The sequence below is a fragment of the Miscanthus floridulus genome, chromosome 9, assembly GCF_019320115.1.
Source record: "Miscanthus floridulus cultivar M001 chromosome 9, ASM1932011v1, whole genome shotgun sequence".
NCBI lineage: Eukaryota > Viridiplantae > Streptophyta > Magnoliopsida > Poales > Poaceae > Miscanthus > Miscanthus floridulus.
The window spans coordinates 108,920,658-108,933,368 of NC_089588.1; the positions used below are offsets into that span (position 1 = coordinate 108,920,658).

The 12,711-nt window shown below is 40.8% G+C and overlaps 1 protein-coding gene across 1 annotated transcript; it reads right to left on the bottom strand.

The window, feature by feature from the left end:
* Positions 1 to 419: 419 nt before the first annotated feature.
* On the bottom strand, positions 420 to 953 carry LOC136480540 (uncharacterized). Its single transcript, XM_066478054.1, has one exon. The coding sequence runs from the start codon at positions 951 to 953 to the stop codon at positions 420 to 422; it is 534 nt and encodes a 177-aa protein (XP_066334151.1).
* Between the last annotated feature and the right edge of the window lie 11,758 nt (positions 954 to 12,711).

Consider the following 12,711-nt stretch of genomic DNA (forward strand, 5'->3'; position numbering starts at 1 on the left):
ATCTTGGGAGGAGAAGAGGAAATTGCTACAGGGTCTGTGAAGATGGAAGGACACAAGAGAATTAGAGCGGTTGTGAATGTAGATGTGTTTGAGGCCGAAGCCCTTGGCTGGTATTTATAGCCACGAAGACGAGACGGTAGATATCTTGGGATGTGTGAAAGGAACCCCAATTGATGGAAGGGGAAGCACCACTTCACTAATATCGAGGGGAACACGGCGTTGATGATTGAGAAGGAAGTCGAATGGTTTTTCGTAGTGGAGGCCATTTTTGGATTTAATTAAATTAGAGTAAAGTCAGAAGTTCAGAATTGACTATTTCAAATCGGCTCTTCTAGCCAAACCCAGAAGTACAGTTATCATCAGTTTATGTGCTATAGATACTGGAATGTGAATTACAAGTTAAGAGCATCATGAATTACTCATAGTGCTTTCAGCCGAATAACATCAACTTTTGCAATTTGTTGTTTATCTTCTTCGGCTGATCCGGGAATGCTCTCAAGACTGTTGCGAATAGCTTTGCCTTCTTTGACCTTGGTCAGCATTTCTTGTTTCTTCTGTTTGATAGCATTGGGGCTCTGAGTCAAGTTGGACTCATGACTTTTTATGGCGGCTTTCACACTTTCCACTTCTTTTTCTAGCTCAGCACGCCTAACTCTCAGCTGATTTAGTTCTGGTTCAATTTTGGAAGAAGAATTCTTCAGATTGTCGATTAGCTGTGCTAATTCTTTGGCTTCCTGTTTGTTAGAATTCTTTTTGCCCATCAAAGCTTCACGGTCAATCAGATTTCTTTGAGCCTTTTTCACCTTGGGAGCTTGGTCTTCGATATTGGATATAGATATCAAGGCCTCAGCAAGATTTGGGGTCAAATTATCCTTGATGGCTAAGAAGATTCTTCTCATTCGGTCTGCTTCCTGGACCAAATCGGCTACATTCCTCTTGAGCATTGGCAGCATGTCTTTTAGTCAATTTTTGGTCTCATCTCATAGTCTCTTGGGAAGAAATGGCTAATGAGCTCATCTCACTTTCGTCTATGTATTCTTCAAAGTTGAAGGAGTACCTCAGAGCTGGAGAAGTAAGTACCTACATGTGAACAAAAGGAATCTTATTAGAAATGACAAATGGGTTGACAATGAGATAATAGGCATTAGGAACAACAACTGATGGAATCAAAATTTTGTTCCTCATTTCCTAGAAACCAGTTGGGATGAATTTAAGAAAAAGGAAAATATAGGGTAGCGGCTAACACTTGAAAGGCAGAAGTGTGAAGGCATACCTCAGGAACATGGTCGTTGGTTGCCATTGTAGCCAAAATGGGTCTGAGACTGAGGAAGGTTACTTGAACATCAGTTTGGTAGAACAGAGGATTTACTAGGGTTAAGGCTTTGGTGGTGGCGGCTTTGACTGTTGAAGTGTGCTCGAGAAAGAAGGGGAAAGTAAGCGGGCCGAGCGAGCAAGAAATAATAATATTGGGGTATTATATAGAATTTGGCTCGAGAGATCAGGTGTCATGCATTTATTTTGGAATGAGTGGTTGCAACACGGTGAACAGATGAATAGGAATTATGAAATAAAATCATTTTTGTCCTAAAATTGGGGGCATGTGCTTACACCAAAATTTGGGAAGAAGAATGCGGGAACTCGAAGCTTCTAGGATTATGTCATCAAGGAATTAATTAGATGTGAATTGATATCAGCTGATTTAGATGTGATGTCAGAATCGGCTATTTTATGGATGACGTCAATAGACGGTGTCAATGGGCTATGTTTGAATGGCGCTAGGAAGATGTGTCAGAGTCTACAAATAAGAAAAATTATGGACCAAGTTATTATTAAATTAGGGAGTTTTCTTTTATTCCAAGAATTGTAATGAGTTGTATTTGAGTATGATTCATGTTTAGGTTCCGGGTATAAAAGTTGGACCCTAGTCATTGTAAAAAATAGGACGAACACACAATCAATACAATCTTTTCAGTTTTCGCCATCACATTAGGAGTAGGAGCATTAGAAGTAGGAGTACTGTAGATCTCGGTGAGTTCTTCAATAAACAGGGCTGCATCGACTGATTTTCCTCCAGCTTGCTTGTGAGTACCGTCATAACTTGTATTATGCTTGTAAAGCTGCATCAGCTGATTGATCTTTTATGAGCCATAATATAAGTTAGTTATCTATCTGTATCATCGTTTGTAAGGCTACATCAGCTAATTGATCTCTTACGAATCATAATATAGATCAAAGTTATCGATCTTGTGTTAAATAACTTGATGTTTAACACAATATCACCAATTATCAAATCTGCTAAGATTAGTAAGATTTTCCTTGTTGTATTTGGGTATTCACCAGTTATCGATCTTATTATAATTAATGTTTTATTAATTATAATAAATCACCTGATTGAGATTGAGATAGATCGATATCATATCATCTTAATTGGTCGTCCCCTGATCTGGTCACACTTTAGATCTTATAATTGATGGCTTAATTCCGCTAGATCGGTTGTTTTATCTATTTTTCAATCAAACATAGTATGCATCCAAAGACATGTTTCAATCTTGAATAAACTCACTAGTTAATGAGATCTAATCTAATGATACTACCATAGCTGCATCGATCTGGTCGAACCTCACTGGTAAGACTTTAGATTACAAATTATCGATTAGTGGTCTTGTTCATAATCAAGATATGTACTATGTTTGTTTGCTATAACTGCATCGGCTATTTTAGCCAATTTGTCTATACTCTCACGCATATAGCATGTTTCTATGAATCTGTTAACATATAGATGGTTTTATAGATTCTTTGGATTTAGTTTGTTATCATTATCGTAGCTGCATCGATCTAATCGAACCTCACTGTTGATGACAATAGATTAGATTCAAACTATTTGTAGATTCATTTATATCAAACAGTCGATTTGTTCACATGTTGTACTCCTTTCATCAAACTTATCAGCTCAACGCCTTATATCGATCATGTTCCATTTAGCCGATGATGCATTTCTGATGTTTCATGAGCATCGGTTATTTTGATTCGTATCATTATCATTTGATATTAGACGATAATCCTTGATTTAAAGATCTTTATTTCATAGATATGCTGGATATCGACTATTTAGTCGATAGCCTCGTTGAATCAGCTATCTAGCCACACATTTTCTCTCCTTGTCAATTACATGTCAAATTGACTGGCACATCATTGGGTTTTCATAATCGGCTAGTTCTGTGTTAAAGCCAAGCAGATCTCTAGTCTCATTCCACTTAGATCTTCCGACTTGCTGTGTGTTGATCACATCACCACATTTTTTGTGTCAATAGGTGGCTAACCTAATTCTACTATGCTCCTTCAAAACATATCTCTCTTCTGAAACTTGAAAACAACTTTACAAGAAAACATGGGCTATCTTATTCATCTCTTCTCTCTTTTTCCTGGCGGGCATCTAAGTACCCATTGTTTTCAATATCTCGGACACTTGTCTATTTTTTTCTCATCTTTTTTTTATGAATAACTTTTGCATAGACACATGCTCCTTTTCTACAATAGAACTTTTGAGAGATAGCAACAAGAACTTTGGAGCATTTATTTGGTGTATATCCTATCAAGAATATTTTTGGTGTTTACTCCCAGTGTAGGAGTAAAATATTTTTGGGTGGATCTAGATGGAATAGCATGTTGTTGCACCTACCCCCAGTGTAGGAGTAGTGCATATTTGGGTGGTGTGTATGTGATCTTGATTTTAAGAGCATGACAAACCACTTATAAGGGTCAACAAAGCTTGACTAAACTCAATACAATGCAAGCAGCATATATGAATGGAAGTTTTCCTAATCTAAATATCATATATGGCTCTGGTAGGAATTCAAGCTTTGTCATACATGAGCTTATCATGTAGGATTTTTATATTTTTCAAAAGATAAATCTCTAGAACTTTAGTATCGCTAGGAACAAGATAAACAACAGCTCAGACCTTCTCATATCATATCCGTCAATTACCTAAACATAGATGAAGCATATGCTACCCACGAGTGTCAAGTTCAGAGTAAATTCTTATATCAAAAATAACCATATCCAAAACTCAGGAGGATTCAAGGCTGAAAACTCGGTACTTGAAAGGAATTACGATAGAGTAACTATTCATCATTTCCATTGCAAGAGATTATCCTCAGACTCCATTTATTTATTTAGCTCTTAAAAACAAAAACAGAAAACTAGACACACACTTTTTATTTTGTTTTTACTTTTAAGATCACACCTTACTATTATATATAACTAGCTAAGATAATTTTTTTTTGTTTATTATGCATCTTTTTTTAGAAATAATAGAAGAAAAGGGAAAGAAATATTTATCTCGATACATGGGGGAAGCTACTCCCCCAAGCTGGATGTTGTCATGGTCTTTCTTAGAGTGAGTCTACCAGCATAAGTCTTTCTCATCCATCCAGAAGTAGGGTTCCTTGTGCAACGGGTGTAGCGACAGTTCGGGAAAATGTACTTCAGATGGATGGCTTTATTCTTGATTATCCTGCAAAAACAAGAATACAAAAACTTGTGCCATAGATTAGGTTAAGGGGTTAGCGGTGAGCCATTCAGATAAGGGGTTAGCGACCTAGCCTAACTAGCTATGCCGTAGAATATGGTAGAGCTCTAAGGATGATTAGGGTTTCTATCTTCTCAAATGACTTATGCCTTCAGGGGGGCAGGGGTTGATATATATATAGGCTGGAGCGTCCAGCGTGAGACCTTGGATCAAACCGACTTAAAGGATGGCGTAGATGCAACCTAGAAGGCGGTGGAGAACCGACATTGCGACGCAGAGGCTGACAGTGGTCCCCAGGGGCTAGGCGGCCTGGAGGTGGGGCCGGGTGGCCCCACTTGGTAGCCTCTCGCCCTCCGCTTTGGTGTGGAGTCCTCTCAAGTCTTCTAGAACCTTCTGGTGTCTGTTTCGCTGTGGATAAGCGCAATTAAATCTGACATGTAGGTCCACCTAGACAGTTTTCTAGATAATCCCTGCAGAAAATACAGATTCACCAAAACTCATGGAATTTAATAGTTTAAAGCCCTAAACCTTTATTGGTGATTATATTTATGCCCTTATGCATGTTATATTGATGGTTTATAATGGTTGTTAACTACCATCAACACTACGTACCCAATGCGTCCATTCAATTGCGACCATTCTCTTGGCAGCGTCGAGTTCCCAAGGTGCGTATTTCATGTCGCTTGGCCTGGCAACATACACAAAGTGTTAAAAACATTGGAAACTCAACCGCCACAATGGTTATCAATTAGGTGTGCGATTCACACGTAAGAACACGCCGTACCCAACTACGATGTTGTGGGCTACGCCGTCGAGATTGCGTCCAACATCCAAGATCAAGTGGCACATTGCACTATGTGGCCGCACAATACTCTTTAAATAACTGAGAAACAAGTTCGTCATAATAACTGCTCAATCACTCAAATTAAATTTCACAAAAAAACTCTGGTTGTGCCTCTCTAGCCTTCTGACTCACCGCCGTCCACTCGCCGTACCTCCATCCATGCTAGCAATCATGGCGGTGAGGCGGCACCCCACGTCGCTAACGGCGCTCCCTGTCGAGGTGCAAATTGAGATCACCAGCCACCTTGCTGCAACCTCGGAGTAGCCCATAGACAACCTTCATAGCCTACGGGCGATGTGCTCATCCATGCATGGCATATGCAGTGACCCCGCTGTTGGTCGGCGCGTGGCAATGGACTAGTGCAGACGCATGGCGCGGTCATCAGTCATCGAACGACCTCGTCAACTACTTAGCCCTGCTTGCTAGGCTGACCCAAGTCGACAACTCGGAGGCTTGCTTGCTCACTGGGATACAAACCGTATTCGTGGAAAACCACTACCCCCGACCATGCCTCGACTATCTCACCCACGTCGCCGATGGCGGGCATAATGTGGCAACCTATCTGGGAGCCATATTCCTCTATAGGCACAGTAGCAATCTTGGCGACAAGAACACCATGAGCTGGTACATAAGACGGGTCAAGGCAGAGGAAGAATTGCGGGTAGCGGCGGCGGACCAATGAGTAGGTGGCAAAGCAACAAGGGGTGTCGTTCTGCCACAAGGCGGCCACGAAAGTGATCCATGAAATGATGTGGTGGCACAACAAGTGGCCACCTCCACCGCCGACACAGGTACGCAACGATCTTCTATGCACATGCGGCGACTACGGCGTTCCAAAAGGATGGGAAGAAAGGATTCTGTTTTGCAGTGAGGACTGTAGGCTTCGCCATGAAATTATTTTATTCGAAAAGGCAATTGGAATAGGAAACTAATTCACTCTTTGCATACGAGAGTGAATTATTAGTTAGGTTTTGATTTTTTGTATAAGTGTTCTACTACAATACTCTTCAATATATGTGTTCTACTATGAATTAGTTTGGAAACTACTCTATAATTCAATATAAGTGTTCTACTGTAGTACTCTTCACGCTACTAACGCTGAATCACCATAATAAACGGTGACGGGAGCTATCACACCACCGAAAATTGATGTTGAATTCCATATTCATCGCATAACAGAGTTCATCCAATCAAGTCTCGCGTCACTTTTTTGTGAGGAATTAAATTAAAAGCCATGCAGAAGACAATACATGTGACCACGTCCCTATTTTGAAAGCCAAGCAAAGGAGCCATTGGTGTTGAAATGTTATTGTAACACCACCGTAACGCATGTGTGCGCCAAGTAAATAATTCAATTTGCAGACAAAACAAAGATGACACTAGTTTAGCTGAAATAATGACAACATCCATCATTGAGGAAATTGACATGTCCATAGACAAGCAAACAACATTGGTCCATTTAAAATACATGACAAAGAGATACATCAAATGCAGCTTTATTTGTTGCTCCGCTAATGATTCCAAGAGCACGGGAACATAAAGAAGATAGAATGGTCTACAGTTGAACTCTTTTTTAACGCTACATCTAACATACCGAAAGACATGGGCAGTGATGATATGAACTCTTCTGCAGTCCATGTCATAAGCAATGATTGTCCTACCTCCCCAACAAAGAAAATCACATTCCATTCTGGGTGAGCTATAATCACTGTATACTCGGCACCCCAATCCACGAAACCAAATCTAATATTAATCCTTCCAAATGATGACCGTATGCTTTAATGTCCAATTATTAATACCATAGTCTTTAGGGATCTAGATTGCAAGCTTGGAATCAATGGGACCAGCAACAGTACATACACACAAGTGACCCTGAGCTTGATGCATAGAGTGTTGAAGACCACCAGGCCTATCAATTTTTCTCCATGTGTTTCCCTCCATATCCACATCAAGTATCATAGATTATTCCCCAGAGTTCCCCATAATGTATAGACAAGCGTTAAGAAACACACTTGGTTGTCTGTAAAATCTCACATTAGTATCCTCACCCCATTTAGATTTCTTATAGATCTATGCTGTAGTTCAAATGAGTAGATCTCCACACCTGCGCACAAACCATCAACATCCACATAATCACATGGAAGTCCGAGGAGGCTGTCGGATCAAACCCCAAGCGAGCCTCAGCAACAGAATGGCCAACATCATGGGTGCTAGACGACAGTATATTAAACTTCTGGGTCATTGGATTGTAGATGACATAGCAGTTTCCATTAGCCCAAGGCACCAGTATAGGATGAGGCCATTGCAGCAATCTGAGATGGCTATATTGTCGGGGTTGAAGGGCAACAATTTGAAGGAGGGGGGCGTACACTAGAGACGCTAGTGAAGTTTTGATTGCCGTTCTTAATGTCGTAGAAGAAGCCGGCCATAGTCTGGGGTAGCACCTAATGGTTGTTGGAGATGAGGCGCTTCCAGGAGCGATAGACACATTTGCAGGAGAACAAGGAACGGGAGGGGAGGCGGCGGAGGATCTCCAGAACAAGATCCTCTGTGAGGCTGGCCAGTGCGTTCCTGTTGTTGGGGGCCGCCTCCATTTCGAAGAGCCTATGATCGTCATTGTGCAGTAGGATGAGAGCTTCCTTAGTAATGAGATCACTAAAGAGGAAAATAATCCAACAAAGATCCATCGGTGAAGTGCGAAAGCATACCCTTGTCTTTGAATCTAGCAGCGGCGTGGCGCGAGGCATGCAATGGTTTACACAAATTGCGAGAGGAACAATGCGCCGGACGTGTGGGAGGTGGCGGCGGCATGGCGCGAGACATGCAATGGAGAGAGGAACAATGCGCCAACCTCGAAGATGGAGAAGTGGAATGGTGATGCAAATATGTTGTGGGTAGTTGGGAAATGGAGAAATAACTCATGCTGAATTTACTACTGCCGGTAGACCAAATGGTCATGTAGAGCCGGCGGCCAGAACGCCTATCCAGTCGGCTTGGCTTTTCATGCGACAGAGAAAATACCACAGACACATCTACTGTTAACCCGTGGGTGGTAGAAGTTTCAACTGCCGGTTTCCTTCATCAGGAGGCCTCGCTATCGGTCCAACTGGTCACGGAAGTAAAGCACGGTCGCTTCTATTTCTACGGTAGTGAAAGTGGCAATAGTGATAAATCAATTTGTAGTAGTGTTAGCATACAGATAGAACAAGTACGTGTGCCTCACTGGCCAAAGTATTCACATGTCATGCTTATATAGACGTGCACCGAATCAAAGTCATTGGCTCTGTGTCCTGCCTGCCTCATGCATGTTAGATAGTGGGGCACACCCGACACTGGTGTGAATAAATACATTAATGAACTAGTACGCAATCATCTATATATATATGCTTCTCTGTTTGACGACGGGCAACAAAATATCAAAGCTCCTAATAAGGGGGACAAGTAGTGGTTCATGGAGTGCAAGCATGAATCTTGTATTAATTTGCTCTTTGTCATCAAACAGGGCACACGATAAGAGTGTTGTGACTAGCTAGAACTGAGAGGCATCGGGATAACTTGTGGATGTCCCAGCAGTGTACCCAGTGACACCATATGGATCCTGCTAATGCAGTCCAGTTGAAGACGACTAGATTTGGGCAATAGGGATCACCATGCACCCATGTCACAGTGCTTGACATTGTGCTGGAGCCGTCTAACAAGAACGAGTAGCAGACCAGTCAGTTGCAAACACATACTGGAGTGCCTTTCCTCTGCATGGATAAGTGGGTCAGCACGAAGCGCTACTGTAATTTGACTACTAGAACAGAATAATCATATTGGAGTACTGATCACTAATAATAGCAGCGAGAAGTCGCGTAAGAAGGCGAAGCTACAAAGCCTGTGCTAGACACAAACTACATCAGCAAAATATTAAACAGAGAGACTTCGTAATCATACAGAAGCCCAAATGAGCAGACTATGAAAAAATTTTACACTACCACAGAAAACAATACATTAACCATCAAAATCAATTTCTAGAGGGGAGTATTCCAACCACTTCTAATCAAATGCCTCTGGAAATCAATCGCAGTTGATGTTTCTGACCATGCCGAAATAGATTTCTAGAGCGCTAGGAAAGCCTTGGGTCGGCCGTCTAGTAGTAGGCACATGGGATTCGAGCTTAGCACCTCTTGCTTCGTTTGGGCCCCACCTACTACTGCGCCACAGATTTAGTTGTGATTAAGTGTAGGATGCTATTCTTTTGTATTAAGTTTTACGAATCATGTGTTCAATATTTAAATTTTAAATGATTTCAAATGAAAAAGTTTGAAATGTGAAGATTTATACTTCGTCGAGCACCACATCTTCAGTATTGGGCATATGTTCATCCAAGGTCATTTGTAAAATTAAAAAAAAAATTGAATCAATATATGAAAATTTAAAACATAATTTGGTGATAAAAGATGATTTCAAATGAAAACGTCATCAACTACGAAGCTATAGATTTCTTTGGGATCTACAACTTTGATCTAAAGTTTGTTTTTGTCTACTTTGATATAAAACAGTAACATCCAATTTGTCCATTACTATACAACTCCGTAACACAATTTGGCATTTCACAATCCTAACAGTACAGTACTGGCAATTTAACTCCATAGTAAGCCATTAGTCAGCCAAATTGTAGGCAGACTTATTACAGCCATGTGTGGCATAGTTGACTTCGCTTCATTCAATCACATTGCGATCAATAGCTCTGCAAGCTGTAAGACTCCCTCCCGGGAGGTGAGAGACCATGAACAACAACTGTGCATCAGATCCAGTGACGAAGTTTGGCCTCAGTCCTCCTTATCTTCTAGGTTCCAAAAACTTCCCTTCAGATACCGATAACAATGCACCACCCGTCTTTGTTGTATGGAAATCTGGATTACTGTATGCTAGTCTGCATTTGGGTTGTAACAGTGCAGTGGACACCACTAAATCCAGTGGTTGGGCTGCTGATTCTTGTAACACCCTAAAATTTCATTTTTTTTAAATAGGAGAAATGATTTAATTATGCTTTTTGTGAGAATTTGAATGTAGAAAAATAATAATAAACTATGTTCAAAATAAAATCAAATATAGGTCTACAAACATGTATGTGCATTCATGCTGCTGCATATTATTTTTGTATTGTGTGGTTTGAAATCAAACTTCAAATCTGCCTCGCCGTGTACCACGCCGCCTCCGTCCGCTCCGCGCCTTGGTAAGGTACCTAGCCGAGCTCGCCTTGATCTCAACTCTCTCCCCGTGCTCTTGTTTCTTTCAGTGATGATCCGTAGGTCATGTTTCATGAGCGCCGCCCGCCTCCGGCCATGGCGCCACCGTCGGAACTCGTCGTCGGCCAGCCGGCGTCATCTCTCCCCTGCCCGATTCAATCCCGGCCGCCCGAGTCTAATCCAACGGCCTACAATTAATGATACCGGTTCGGCCGGCATATTTTCAAAAGAGACCCCCTCCTATTCCTTAATCTAACCCGCCGTCCTTTCTTTTATTTTAAAGAGCCCCTCGGGTTTTCGATTACAGAACCTGCAGTCCAATGTGCAAATCTAGAATATGTTTCCTTCTTTAGAAAGCGTAGTTTCCATTGGATTATATTCAAAATACGTTTTCATCTATTTACAGTTTTGCCACTAGTCTTGTTTTAGCCATAAAATCTTCGTTTTAACTCCGATTTGATCCGTTCAAATTGCGTTAGGTTCGTAATTCCATAAACTACATGTTCATACTACTGTTAGGTATGTTTTCAACTCATAAAATTCGAGTTTAGATTTAATCTATTATTTTACTAAAGGAAATCTTGTTTAAATCATAACTTCTTTGTTTTAGCTCTGATTTTTGTGATCTTTGCGTCTGTGTGATCGTAGCGAGACATAGATTCATTTTATAAACTTTTCATCTTGATTTTATGTTGATTGGTGTACTGTTCTAATCTATAGCTTTTGTTTGCTATGCATGATTGCTTCTAGATGCTTGTATGTTGTTGTGGTTATCGAGTATAGACGGTGAGCAATTCGTGGGTGACCAAGAGTACTACTTTGACAAGCAGGAACAGCAGGAGTACTTTGTTCAAGGCAAGTATAGCATGGGATTATCCTTGTTTTCTATCAACTTTAATACATTTAATTCATGTTGCATGTGTCACCTTGATAGGAATTCCCTAGAATTGAACTTATACCTTGTCTCCTATGGGATAAGCATTAGGTAGCTTTGCTAGTGCTCAACTAAACCATGATCTTGTAACTTGACTAATGGTATATGCAATAAACATTAAAATATGACTTTTTAGCAACATGGAAACAGGGGGTTAGAGTGCTTAGCTACTATCTAAATGCTTTAGATTCCTCTCCCTAAGGACATAACTATAAGTGATCATCCGGGACTTACAGTACAGCTGTGAGGGCTATATGGCTCTGGCTTTAGCTCAGTATGAGGACCTTTTCTAGCTTGTTAGAGGTTACTTTTATGGCACAAGAGGGGTGTGTTCTGGGTTGGATATAGTGCGGCCTCTGTCCATTAGTGTATAGGCTACGCATCATTGTGCCTGTCGGAAGGGGAGCCCTACATTCGTAGGCCACAGAAACCTAGCGGCCCTAACTTGGTAGACGAACCTTTGAAATGCTTCATAGTGACCCCTGCCTACTCACCTTGGAAGTGTTTTGGGAGTTATATACCTGGGCATATGGGTATCACGACTCACAGTGAAAGTGTAAAACTTCTACAGAGTGTAAAACTGGTATATCAGCCATGCTCACGGTCACGAGCGGCCTTGGAACATTTATGGAATAGAGGATCACTAAGAATTATCTATTTATGCTATTCATTATTCATGTTTACATTGATCATATGTTTTACTTTAGGAATCAAGACAACTTCTTGCTACTTTTATGCTAAAATTGAGACAACTAACAACTGTCATGCCTTTTGAACCTCATGAACCCCATGTTACACTTGTTGAGTACGACATATACTTATGCTTGTTTATTTTCATTATTTGGATAAAAATCCTAGATGGGTAATAGATGGCTATGGTAATGATGACTTTCCTAAGGATTACGAGACTTGTGGTCAACCAGTTGATGTCCCTATGATATGGAGCTTCCGCGAGAGATTTTACTTTATACTTCCGCTATATTCATGTGAAGACTCTGTCTTATTATTTGTGATGTAATAAACACTTATGGTGATACTATTCATAATTTGTCGGTTTAAGTGTGTGACTGATCTCTGGGCACACATAAGATTTTGCATCCCATTTTATCCTTAAAATCGGGTGTGACAGACTGGTATCGGAGTCGTGTTGACTGCAGGATGCAAGCCT

What these genes read in the sequence shown, in the direction of transcription:
- LOC136480540 (XM_066478054.1), bottom strand. Translation starts at nt 953, where the DNA reads ATGCTGCCAATGCTCAAGAGGAATGTAGCCGATTTGGTCCAGGAAGCA.